Genomic DNA, 13,274 nt, shown 5'->3' with positions numbered 1-13,274 from the left:
TTCTCTTCTAAAGTGAGAAAAAGGTAGCAATATGTCTGTATAATGAATCCTTAAGTAGAAAACGTAATTTACTATGAGACCTATACATTTAATGTGGAAGTTACAATATAAACTATTTGAAAATAAAAGAATTGTTCAGTAAATACCATTGTGCACTCACTTTTTAGTAAGATGGACATGTAAAACATCACAGACAGTTGATGGAATATTAATCACCTGAAATTAACATTGCTGATTCTTAGATCCAACTTTTCCATCACTATTAGGCCTTGAGGGCATAGCTTTTAACTTTGTGTACATTAATAATTACAGTCAATTTTATGGTTGGAAATTTGGAATGTACAATAAACCTGTACTGCATTGTAAAATTATTAACATTGTTGGATAGTTTCTGACATGAGAGAAAACTGGCAGCACAGGGAGAATATCAGGGGTTTGTTATTAAATCCTGATCTGGAAGATTAATTAGGATTGTATTTTGTTAGTGCTGGGACCCACAGAGTGTGTGGACTTTTATTCATAACTTTCATTAATGATTCTGGGAATATGCCTGTTCATAAAGGTAACAAAACTGTAAAGGAAATCTGACAAGGTAGGGGCAATAGCATGATAAACAGTGATGGAACAGCTGGGATGGGGAAGAGGTAGTAACTGTATGATATTTATAGATCATTGTTTTGCAAAGCTAATTAGTGATCCCATTCCTAGTAGGAAACCTGCAAAAAAGGGGGACTAGGTGACTCAAGGAATTTGCACTGCGATAAGGAGTATTTCAGCTTGCCATCACTGGATAACAAAAAGTTACCACCTGCTGGCCATTCGGTGCCCTGTGTGAAATAAGCTGGTGATCTCAGTCCACTTTCCAGTGGATATCTGTCTGTATCGCAGAACATAACTCATAACAACTGGTGCTAACTGACACCCTTGTTAGCAGTTTCAGCAGAGTGGTCAAGGACTTGGATACTGAAGCACCTCTTTATATCTAGAGGTGGACTCTCCAGTTCAGGATTAATGCACACCAATGGGTTTGTTTAGAGAAACACGAATGGGCACAAAGCCCATGTAGTATCTGTTCAGGGGATACACAGATGTCTTCAGTCTCCAAAGATGATATTCTGGCATCTTTCAGTTGTTTATTTTAAGAGAGAGGACGATTTGATACAGGGAGCATGTCCACTAGGGTCATGGGGTGTCCTGCAGTGAGTAATTCCAATCACAGTACCCTGGGAAGGTTCTCCAGGGGATACAATTATAAGCAATGATCATTACTTGCCTTTCTCTCACAATGCTCCTCAATCATGCTGTCTGCCTCAGCTGGGCTTTTAGGAAGGCCCCCTGCTTCCATTAAGCCTCTGATTTTTTTAATCCAATCTAGCAGCTCCTTTAGCTCCAAGTTAAACTTCTGCAACTGGTAGGAAGCTGCCAACTTTTCCCTCCTGCCACATGAAGGACAATTATGCATTAGCCAATACACAGTCTGTCTACTTCCTTTCCCTGCACAGTCCCTCCTCCGGCACCATTCTCTACAACAATGGCTCTCAACTTTTCCAGACTGCTGTACCCCTTTCAGGAGTCTGATTTATCTTGTGTACTCTCAAGTTTCCCCTCACTTAAAACTACTTGTTTACAAAATCAGACATAAAAATACAAAAGTGTCACAGCAAACTATTACTGAAAAATTGCTTATGTTCTCATTTTTACCATATAATTTTAAAATAAATCAATTGGAATATAAATATTGTACTGACATTTCAGTCTATAGTATATAGAGCAGTAAAAACAAGTCATTGTCTGTATGAAATTTTAGTTTGTACTGACTTCGCTAGGGGTTTTTATGTAGCCTGCTATAAAATCAGGCAAAAATCTTTATAAGTTGATGTACCCCCTGGGAGACCCTTCTGTTCCCCCAGGGGTATGTGTACCCCTGGTTGAGATCTACTATGCTACAAAGCTTGTGCTGGGAGAAGCTGAGGCTGCGGTAATTTGTAAGCTTCAAGTCATCCAGTATTCCCATACAACTCCTTATAGTGCTGCTGTTAAGCTGAGCTCACAGTAGCTGCAAACTGCATTGGAATCACCATGATGACATTATTTCTTCAGTGATTCCTCACGAGAAGCCAGAACTGGAGCAACTATAAAATCCTTCACAGCCACTCCCTTAAGTGATGATTCCTGCTCAGAGCCAACCTTTGCATTTTTGGATGGGCCTGAGAAACAATCTTTTGTCCCCACCCAGACATAACTGCTGCACACAGTGATCTCACCAGGGCTGGTCAGAGGATTTGGGGGAATTTAGAGAGATTATTTTTGGGATAAACCACAGTCTTACTGGACTCATTTTACATAAAAAATATGTATGTGGAACTTAAATTCCATTAAACTAACCACATTCTGCTGCAGAAGTAAAGCCCAGCTGTCTGCACTGGATATTGTATGAAGTCCCCAGAGAACTTTGGTGGCCCATGGCAATTGCTTTCAGGGCCCCAAGGAGCAGCTCTGTTTCTGTTGACAGAGATTCAGATAGTAGCCTGGTAGAAGGCTTTACCTTTGTTTGGCCTGCCCCTGGAGTCGTAGCCAGTTGTCTTTCATCTCTCTTTGCTTTGTACTCAGTTTGTCATTTATGGATGGATTCCTCTTGCAAAGGCGGAAAGATTCCAACTCCAGTGTCTGAGGAGAGAGTTATAATGGACTACATTTACTCAGATTAATTATTGTATTGGTTCCTATGAGCTAGCCTTTCCACTCAGTCGCTTGGAGGAAAGGCATGCGGCTCATTTTAAGGGCTCAGTTTTCAAACATGGGTGCCAAAATTGTGGCAACAAATTATACACAGGCAGTTGTTGCGTGCAGACTCCACATTTTTGTTCGCAAATCATCATCCAAATGCACAAACCAAGTAACTCTATGCTATTTTTCACACACACGTCGATTGACACTTACAGATGCTGTTTTTCTGTGTGTGTGAGAACATTTATTGGCACCACTTAGGCGCTGATGTTTGAACGTTTCACCCTTAAGTAACAAGGACGCTTTCTCCTCTATATGCAGTGTTGTTGTAGCTGTATCAGTTCCAAGATATTAGAGAGACAAGGTGGGCGAGGTCATATATTTTATTGGACCAGCTTCTGTTGGTGAGAGAGACAAGCTTCTCTGCTTTATTGGGATGTACACCATTGGCATGAGAGATGGCTAAAACAGGATTTCTTCTTGCCCGTTCATACTGGTGACTTGAATGAGAAGTGATGGCAGCTACAAGTGAGGCAAAGGAACCTCACAGTGTAGGGGCATCAAACCAATAAAAACAACTGTTGGTAGATAATTGGCTGTAGATTACAGGTTTTAATGTATATTCCAAAAACAAAACAAAATCTACAGAAGAACCTCTAATTCTCCCTAATGACTCATGGTCCACTGCTGAATTTTGCAGTTCAGAGAGCATGTGAAAAAACAAACCACCAGAATACTGCCTTAAACAACTGTACAGCAGAACATCACTAATCTGCACAAATGGGAGCAGGCCCATTGTGGATGGATGCAGTTTGAGTCCTAGATTGGGCTATGAATGAGTTGCACCAGCAGCTAATTCCTAGCTCTGTTTCAGAGCATCAGTGACTGCCAGGAAGTAACGTGATGCACTCCCACTGGCCTGACGGGAACATGATGTTACTGACACCGGCTTGACCTTCAGCACAGGATCAGAAGCTCATTTGTCTCTGCTTCAGTAAACTGCGGTCACAAAACATCATTTTCAATGTGGGTTTGTGGTTTACTGAAGTGCTATTTAGTGAGGTTCTACTGGCATTATTTAACACAGCCTGGCTAAATTGCCCAGGATTACCATCTGGGTCCCTCACCCTCCACCATAAAGATGAAAAGAAACATATATATTTATAAATAGTGAAAAATGTAGAAGGAAGAATGTTACTTGCCCATCAAGAAAACATATTTGTCTCTGGTGAACAGAATTTTGCTAGGCTGATTTAATCCATAAGGAAGTGTGTGTGGGTATATATAATATGCGAGGGGGATAGAATCATCAGAAAAGATACTCATCCCACATTAAATTTACTGCAGGACATGACTAATCGTATGTGTGGAATAGACAATAAATATATAGGATTGTCACTAATAATCAGCTTTTTTATATTACGAAAATTAACCAGTGGGGTATTATTTTATGAATTTATCACACGTTCTCTATCTTTGCATTTTTTTTTCCAAAGAAAGCTGAGATAAATGTGTGGCCTCCAAACATGCATTCAAAATAAGCAATTATCCTTAAATCTCCAGCCGGTAATTAAACTGGGAATACTAACTCATGTGACCTGCGTGACTATCTGGGAATCTCTCTACAATTTATGAATTTATCTTTACCAGGCTGCAAACTCCATTTTGAATGTGCAGCCTTTTCCCTTCTCTGTTGTCTATTTGCCTCCATGTTGGGCTGGAATTCCAAAGACTGGTAGCAAAAGAATAGCAAGAAAGAGTTGCTGAAGTGAAGTGCTCTTCCGCTGAAGGGGAACTGCTCTAAACCACAGGATGGCTCCAAATGAAGCTTAGAAAGGGAGAAGTTGCCTTGGCAATGAAGGCACCTGGCAGAGATCTCTGGTGACCTCGGGAAGCGGGCAAGAACGTTGCCTGACAAAAGGGTCTAAGTGCAGGGCCAGATTCACAACCTACGTGACCCTAGGCACAGCATCTTCAGCACGCCCCCTCCCCACCCCCCGCCTACAACTGACCTTTGTGTTGCACACAGTTTTAGAGAGGTAAGGAGCCCCTAGAACGCCGGTGCCCTTAGTCTTGTGCCTACTGTGCCAAATCTGGCCCTGGCTAGGAGTTATAAATTGGGAGGAGCTGATTTGTTTGGGTCTTTGCCCATTTTGTATCCAGCTAGAGAGGCAAGAAAAACAACCCAGCATATAGGAACCTGCATGAAGGAGGGGGCCCTGCTTGCTTTCCTGAGCCCAGATGGTTCCCCAGGGATTCCCAAGGGAAGGGTGAGGTAGGGAGGGTCATTGCAATTAGGATGTTTGTCATGTTCTATACATGATGTATACTCTCCTGTGCTTTACATGATTAAGTGAAAGAGCAACTGACTCTGGGAAAAGCGTCTCTCTGTATCAAATGCTTTTCAACTACTTACTAGCTTCCAGAGAGACTCAAATGGTAAATCAGCAGGCTCACACCTTTTGGTGGGGTTCTGGGAGAGGGTGTGTTTAAGTATATGGGAGTCTGAAGGTTTGCCCTGTACCCAAAGAGGGTAAGAAGCTGGACAGCTGTTTCCCGCTCTCAGAAAGGGGTGCCAGATAGGTCTCTGTTTCACGAGTGTGCCTAGGGACCCTAACGTTGGGCCAGTGTCTCGATCCTGTTTAGGCCCTAGAAACTTAAAATATTCAGGGATTCAAGAACCCCCAGCCTTGAATTCCCCTTACAACTGCCTTGTGGATGGCCAGGACAGGGTACAGACTGGACCTGTGACAACCTGTGCTACTGCCTCTGAAGTTGGAACAGGATCCAGATATTAGCCCTTACTCTATGTAAAGGTCAATTTTCCAAGCATACAAGCTGCTTAGAGCATTAAAATGTGACATTTGGACATTCTGTTTAGGGGACGACACTTGGAAATTGTGCCCACTGTGTTTTTCCATTTTTTAGAACAGAAATGGATACAAATTTTTGGTTTAGTCCATTGCTGATATAGAAGCCAAGTTACAAAGATGTGATAGGGATCTGGATCCATACTTTCCACAAGTTCAGGGAAGGTCCAATCCAGCACTGAGATGTGGAACCATCTCCAAATAAGAGAAACATAATACGCTAAAATAATATGTTCCCTTCCTTCTCAGCTTTAGTACTTCAGAAGGGTGGGCATTTCATATGACAAATTGAGGGGAACACAAAGGAACTACAATAGTTCATTATAAAGAAGTCTGCTCTGAGGACCTTGGAGTTGTCTATCTGCTATGTTCCCTTCCCAGTTCATCTTGTACTAAGCCTCTCTGAAGGAGCTCATCAAGCATTTTAGCATAGACAAAGAAACAAAAACAGAGCATTGTTTTAGCAGCCCCACTCTGTACCCTCTACCCTCCCAGCCTCTGACCTCCATTTTGGACTTGATGACACTGATTTCCCTCTCCATTTCCTCATGTCGTCGCATCAGGTTTGCCACACTCTCCACGTCTTTCCCGTAATCCAATGCTTGTATCAGTGCACTCTTGGGGGGTAGGGCAGAAGAAGGAGAAAAACGACAGGATCATATCTCAGTTCCTTCAAATGTTTCCTCTCTCCTTCTCTCTTAAAACCTTCCTTTTATCCGCGTCCTAAATTTCAACAATGCAATGATCGTGACAACTCTCTGTGCCACTTATGAAGGTAGAACAAGAGTTCAGAACTCCTTGACCAGTTCCAACCCTGCTTGACTTGGTGTGTAACTGCATGCTTGTGTATAAGCACAAAAGCACGAGAGAGACTTTCTATTTGCTTCATCCCTCCCAGTCTATTTTTCCATAAACCATAATGCTAATAGCCAAAGACAACTACAGGTGGGACTTTATCATACATAAAATTGCAATGTAAGTGCATTTTGTGAAAATTTGAGGGGAATTTTTGAGTCCTCAGAATTTTGCCAGAAGTGACATTTTGGAGACTTAAGAAGAACATGAATTAATTGGCATAAATTGTTATGGAAAATTTTACAACAAATTGTTTACCAAGTTTAACAAGTTTCAGAGTAGCAGCCGTGCTGGTCTGTATTCGCAAAAAGAAAAGGAGTACCAGTGGCACCTTAGAGACTAACCAATTTATTTGAGCATAAGCTTTCGTGAGCTACAGCTCACTTCATCGGATGCATACTGTGGAAAGTGTAGAAGATCTTTTTATACACACAAAGCATGAAAAAATACCTCCTCCCACCCCATGCTTTGTGTGTATAAAAAGATCTTCTACACTTTCCATAATATGCATCCGATGAAGTGAGCTGTAGCTCACGAAAGCTTATGCTCAAATAAATTGGTTAGTCTCTAAGGTGCCACTGGTACTCCTTTTCTTTTTGCAAGTTTAACAAGTGCTACTGTGTGTGTGTCTGCTGATATATAAAGTCATATACGAATGATATAAAATCATACATGTGAAATAATAATACTTAGTCCTTATATAGCATTTTTCTTTCATAGATTTCAAAGCAGAAAGCAACGATGGGTATTATTATTCTCAGTTTACAAATGGGGAAACTGAGGCAAAGAGAGAGTAAGTAACTTGCTCAAGGCCACACATTGAGTCAATGGTACAGCAAGGAATAGAACCCTGTATCTCTTGACTTAGTCTAGTATCTTATCCACTGCACCTTGCTATGTCTCTTTTAAAGTATCCAATCATCTCCTGAATGTCTAGGCATTGAACTAAAAAGTCCCAGTCAACCTATATTTCAGTATTAACTGAAAAATGTTTATTTCTGACCCTAATCTGGAATTTTTGACAATTACTATCAATACCTTCAAACTAGAAGTCTTCATTATATTTCCCGGCATTTCAGTCTTTCTACAGACTCTGATTCACAGGAAACCCCAAGGATAGTGAAGCAGTATATTACTCTGGCTGAGTTTGCTCCATGATTTACAGGTTGGTTAAAGAGGTTTTGCCATTCCTATTTTGCACAGAGGCTATTATAATAGATCACCTCTAAAAGCTCATTCTCTCTATAATGATTGGACGGATGGGAGTTTATCCACTTTTACAGGGTGCACACTTATCTTCAAGATGAAGTGATTTTTCTCAGTGGGTGAAACCCCTTCAATTAACACAATCATGAGCAGCTCACCTTCTCACTAATTCTCTCCGTGATGTCATCAATTTCTCTGATTAAGGCATGGATCTCCAGTGCTCCCTCCAGCTTCCTCCTGTATGTATTCAGGTTACCATGGAAACTGGTCCACCTTTTATTGAAAGTCAGGTTTAGGGGAGAGCATGAATATCAGAACTTCCAGAGCTGCAGCTAGATCACATTCAAACATGGGATTTCTGAGCTTCCTCACCCATGGACTCCTTCTTCCCACAGCAGCCCAGATACATCTCATAAGTAAAGAATTAATGTGTCGGAAAGTGACTGTCCTAGGATTTTTTAGAGTGTAGGTAAGAGGATCTCAGATGAGGATAAGAGGGGGTTCCCAGTACTGGGGAGGGACTCTTGCATGGAACAAGTCCTGACCCAACTGCCAGAAACCCTCAACGAACCCATACATCCCGTCTTCATGCTGCTCATTCTCAGTATGGCCACTGGGCTGTGAGCCAGCAGAAGTGGGACAAGTTGGCCAGGAATATAGGTTTTCAGGGGCTTGGGATGGAACTAGTTTGGAGCCAGACAGGGTCAGACTGGGGACAGGAGATGGTGGCCACAGGGAGAAAACAAGGAGAAAATGAGAATCTATTGTGAGGAGAGAGAGTCTGCTGTGGGGTCAGCAGCTTGGAGAAGAGCTAGAAAACCTGCTTTAGGGCAGATATTAAACAGAGACAATTTGACAAGATGTTAGTGGGAATGAGGTATGGAGTTGTTCTGTTAAATATAGAGGTCAGGCTGGGTATCCAAGGCTGGCTCCGCCACCTGTATCTCCAGGATTCTATTACCCTGATAATCCAAGCTATGCTCATCCCAGCCACGAGAGTCTACAAGAGCAGGAAGGGAGCAAGACATCCTTTTAAAACTTCACCTGGGCAACCCAATGACCAATTGGAAGTACTCTAAGCTACCATGCACAGGAGCAGGGTTTGATTGTGGGGAAAGCATGTTCATCTCCAAGGTTGGAAAGATGAATTTTGCTTTGCTGAATGGGAAACCCTTCTGGCCAATTGAAGTGATGCATTGACAGTCACTACAAAAGCTTTATTGGCTAGAGGTGGAAGCTAGCATTTTGTAGGTCATACTTGTGGAACAGGGTGCTTAAATGGAGAAAATTTGCGTCTGTATCCCCAGCCTTTGTACAGCCCAGCCCAGCCTAGCAGAAGCTTACCCTTCCCTTCCTGCCATGAAACCATTAGAACAGCTTTGACTGAACTTTCCAGCATCCAGAACCTGGAATGTATACTCACTTTTCATTGAGCTGCTTCTGGCGCTGATATATTGTCTTCACCTCTTCCTTGTTCTGTCTTTCCAGTTTCATGGCCAGGGCATTGATGGTTTTGATGTGAGCATCATCCACTGTCATTTCCTATGAGGCCAGAACAAGAAAATATCATTTGTGTGCCCCAAATGCCCATCATTGTGTCAGCTGCACAGAAGATCTCAGATCCAAACACTCTTCCCTGATACAGCACTCTTGTATCAGTCTTAGATAAAGATGGAGTGGGGATAAGGAGGGACATCACTATGAAACCAACAATGGTCATAGTTCTATACAAGGACCTTAAGGGCTTCTTATCTAATCAGAGTGGAAATAGCTGTCAAACAAATCACCCCATTCTCTTTTAAAAACATAATTCTACCTTAAATTGTATACATCTTTTATTCTGCTTGCTTCCCACATAATATACCATGGAAAGGATAATATTTGCACATAAACTCATTATCTGAGCTATGCCACATTAAGGATGTTCTTCTGAAGCACGACCTGCAGCCAGTTCTCAACAGTACATGACATTGAATGCAAAATAGAGGCATTCCAACACTCAAAAATATCAAATGTTGCAATAAGTCCAGTAAATCACATACTCATCAGGGAGACATTAATCATGGTCTAGCAGAGGCACATCGGCAGGATGCCAACACTCGGATAATAGAAGTATTGATTCCATCTGCATTTTATATATGCTACGTACATACCACTGTGCATATTTCTAAATGTACTCTGCTATAATACACAGCTGGAAAGTGAACACACTGAAAGCATTCTACATTGAATATAATCCATCTGATCCAGCAGAAACTATTCTAATGAATCAGAACCCCACATCTCCTATGCTGGAGGTTGGGAACTGACCCAACTGCCAGAAACCCTGAATAAATATATACACCCCATCTCCATGCTGCTAATTCTCAATCCAGCCACTGGGCTGTAAACCAGCAGGAGTGGGAGGTGTATAGGCAGCCCAGGCTGGGGATCATTGCTCCTAGGATGGTTACTCACCCTAATCCCAGGTTCGCCTGGCAGGTAACCCTATGAGATGGGTGAAGAATCACTGGCTAGAAGGGTGCAAGCAGTTACCCCAGGCCTAGCCTCTCTCTGCCTGTGCCACTGTGTTAGTGTTATGACTGAGCACTTATTATGAGGGTGATCATCACAGCATCTACAATGCCAGCCTCTTGGAGATGTCTATGGAGCAGCGCAGGAGAACTGCCTATGATAGGAATTCTCTGCTACCTACCACAGAAACTAGGCGTTCATAGATTTATAGATAGATTTATGGATAGATAATGCGAGATTTTTCCCTATCCAGACTCCCAGAGTGACCTGAGGATTATATTGGTCCTCCCTTCCCACCTCCCCAACTCCTAACTCTTCTTCTTATTGGCTGCCACTACCTGAATCAGCCTCTTTGTACTGTCCCTTAGACACTAGCTCTGCAGGTGAGGGCTGAAGGGCCAATGAAGGTTTCTTTTGAATTCTTCTGGCCTCACTTCACTGATATCTGAAGTGTGACAGTTTTGGTTCTCTGCCTAGATGCAACATTACTGCATTCTCATAGTGACTCTAGAAATGGGAGGCACTGGAAAGGAAAGCCCAGAATTTCTCTCCAGGCATCTCAGGGCTCTCCTTCTATGCATAGTATGAGCTTCTCTTTCTACCATTAGGGGGCAGAAAGGGAAGATGTGAGATGCTCTGACAGAGGTTGGCAGCAATATGGGGAAGGACATAGGGACTGTGGGCAGACAATACTACAGGAAACTCCCACAGACAGACCTAATATTTCCCCCTCCAGATCTTAATTAGGTTTCCCAGGCTAGCATGTCAGCAATGCAATGCAGGTATTCTTTCTTGAATGTACAGTGAAACCTATTTGCCTGTGCCAAAATTAGCGCACCAACTGGGGTGCGAGAAAGCCGGCTGCAGTTTCTCACCATGGGCGATAGTTCAGAGATCTCAGCAAAGAAAGCTGAAGCAGGCAGCTAGTGCGCTGTTGCTCCACAGCAGACCTCTTTTTGGAGGTTCGGTTCATGAAGGTCTGGAATGTGTTACAGGTTCCAAACCAACCCAAGCTGAACCTCACCTGAAACCACCAAGATGCCTGATCTGAGGTGAAACACACAGAGTTTTGCATAGTTTCTATCCAAAAGTGTAACCCATTTGAAGCTCACTCCAAATCTAGCCCAGGATCACTCAAAAGAGTTTCAGGTTTGCAATGTAATCCGAAGTTTCAGATTTCACTGTGATCATTTGTAAAGCTCTGTTGAGATGTCATCAGGCATTTGATGTAGTGATGCAAGGAAAGAGGATAATAGCTATTCTAACAGCCTGTGAACTGGCAAATCCCTCTACACTTCTTTCTGCTCTTCCTTCCCCTAAGGAAAATGAAATAGCTTCAAGTGGCTGTGATGTGCTTCTGTGCTGAAAAGCTGGCTTTTGGTTTAAGCCATACCAGGCATAGGGGACTAGGCATGGTTTCTCTTACCCCTGATGCTGCTCCTCGGAACTCATTCAGCTTTTTCATGAGCTGCAGGCAGTGTTCGTAGTCATTCCCCATATCACCAATATTAATCATCACTTCCTGGGGAAAGGGAAAACAGTTAGGTGGATATTCAACTAACCACGGGACTTGCTTCAGGCCTGGAATGCAAGCAGCCAGCATTTCCTATGGCTTTTCCTTTTCCTGATAAACCAAAAGTGATTTCACTCATCCCACAACCATACGCTCCAGGAACACAATATCCTTTTTGATGGAAATTTTGTACATGAGGGCCCAATAATGTTTTAAGTGGAGGTTTTCTGTGTCCCTGAATATCATATCCCACTTTTTGCTGCTCACCCATGTGCCTTGACTACTGAATGTCCTGGCACACTGCACAATATGCCGTTACTTGCAGAAACTGATACAAGGAATAGAGATTGGATTCCCCAGATCTAAAAGATGGCTTTTGTTACTGAGATCAAGTAGTGGAGCCCTCAGTTTGAAACCCGAATACAATTCTCTATTTATTTTTCTCCCCCTAAAGTGGATTATAGGGTTCATAAAAGTGAAGTACTTCCATAAGTAAGTAAGTGCTAGAGCATGGGGCAGCGGGGGATGGTGTTTTCTCTCATACCACTCTCTAAGTGCATTTTAAATCATGACCTGCAAACCCTTGGACCTTTCCTGTAGTCCTGGCCCCCAGCTCTGAAAATGCATTTCATTCCATTTCTAGAAACCCCCTTTCTACTGGCCTTAGGGGCTTCTATTGAGCAGAGACTGACCAATGATGTTAAATTTTGTATAGTTTTGTGATGTAGACAGATGTTCAGAGAATATGGTGAAGTCACCCCCTAACTCATTTGCACTTATCACATACTTGTGCCTTAATCCATTGCACCACTTAGTATGAACTTCCCATCCTTAACAGCATGTGCCCTATTAGTGAAATATGACTACTGACCTCTGAATCAAGGCCCTACATTTTTTTCATTGGACAAGGTGACTGGTTTTTCATTCTTATAAGAAAAATGTCTCAGATTTAATACACAATTTAGTGAATTTAGGATTTCAGGTGCTTAGGGTAGGCTCTATTCTTTTTTCATATCTTTGTTTCAGAGGAGATGTAAAAGCAGAGCCCTGCACCCTTTGGTCTCTATAAATCCCATGACATTTTGTGAATGAATAGGGATGTTAATACTGGTGTCCTAGGCAAATTCCAACTCTGGCATGGAAACATATCAGAACGTTTTAACAGTTGCTGTGATATTCCCTATATACAATCTGTAAAGCCCTTAAAGTCCCCCAGGACAAAAGACACAATGTAAATGTCCTGAAAGGTGATATCATCATCAAATGTTCATTACTAAAAAACATATATATAGCACCATGGGCTTGCTTGCCCCAGTTAAAGAATAGAGTCCATGTACCTTCTCCCTGATCCAGGCCTCCACTTGGTCCACTTTCTGCAGAAACTCCAGGAAGTCCCGAATGTCCTCCAGCATCTTTCCATGAGCAGCAACAGCCCACTTCAGCTTCTCCCAGTGCTCCTGGAGCATACGGGTCCTACGACAGATCTCCCCTGATTTTGGGTGGCTTTGTGACACCAGGGCTTCCCCTTTCTTCATGTCAGAAAGAGAGAATCAGAAAGGAAGTTTACCACTAACAGAAGGGTTACATGA

General features: G+C 42.5%; 1 protein-coding gene across 1 annotated transcript in view; it reads right to left on the bottom strand.

The window, feature by feature from the left end:
* SPTBN5 (spectrin beta, non-erythrocytic 5) overlaps positions 1–13,274 on the bottom strand; it is a 138,226-nt gene that overhangs the window by 40,941 nt on the left and 84,011 nt on the right. The window contains exons 37-43 of the mRNA XM_043549388.1: positions 13,023–13,214; positions 11,599–11,694; positions 9,082–9,200; positions 7,817–7,931; positions 6,101–6,214; positions 2,546–2,667; positions 1,274–1,436 (exon numbers count right to left, since the gene is read on the bottom strand). Of these exons, the coding sequence (XP_043405323.1) occupies positions 1,274–1,436; positions 2,546–2,667; positions 6,101–6,214; positions 7,817–7,931; positions 9,082–9,200; positions 11,599–11,694; positions 13,023–13,214 (921 nt within the window). The remainder of the gene's footprint in view (positions 1–1,273; positions 1,437–2,545; positions 2,668–6,100; positions 6,215–7,816; positions 7,932–9,081; positions 9,201–11,598; positions 11,695–13,022; positions 13,215–13,274) is intronic.

Source organism: Chelonia mydas, chromosome 6 (assembly GCF_015237465.2).
Source record: "Chelonia mydas isolate rCheMyd1 chromosome 6, rCheMyd1.pri.v2, whole genome shotgun sequence".
NCBI classification, from domain to species: Eukaryota; Metazoa; Chordata; order Testudines; family Cheloniidae; genus Chelonia; species Chelonia mydas.
This window is presented reverse-complemented; position numbering and strand designations above follow the sequence as displayed.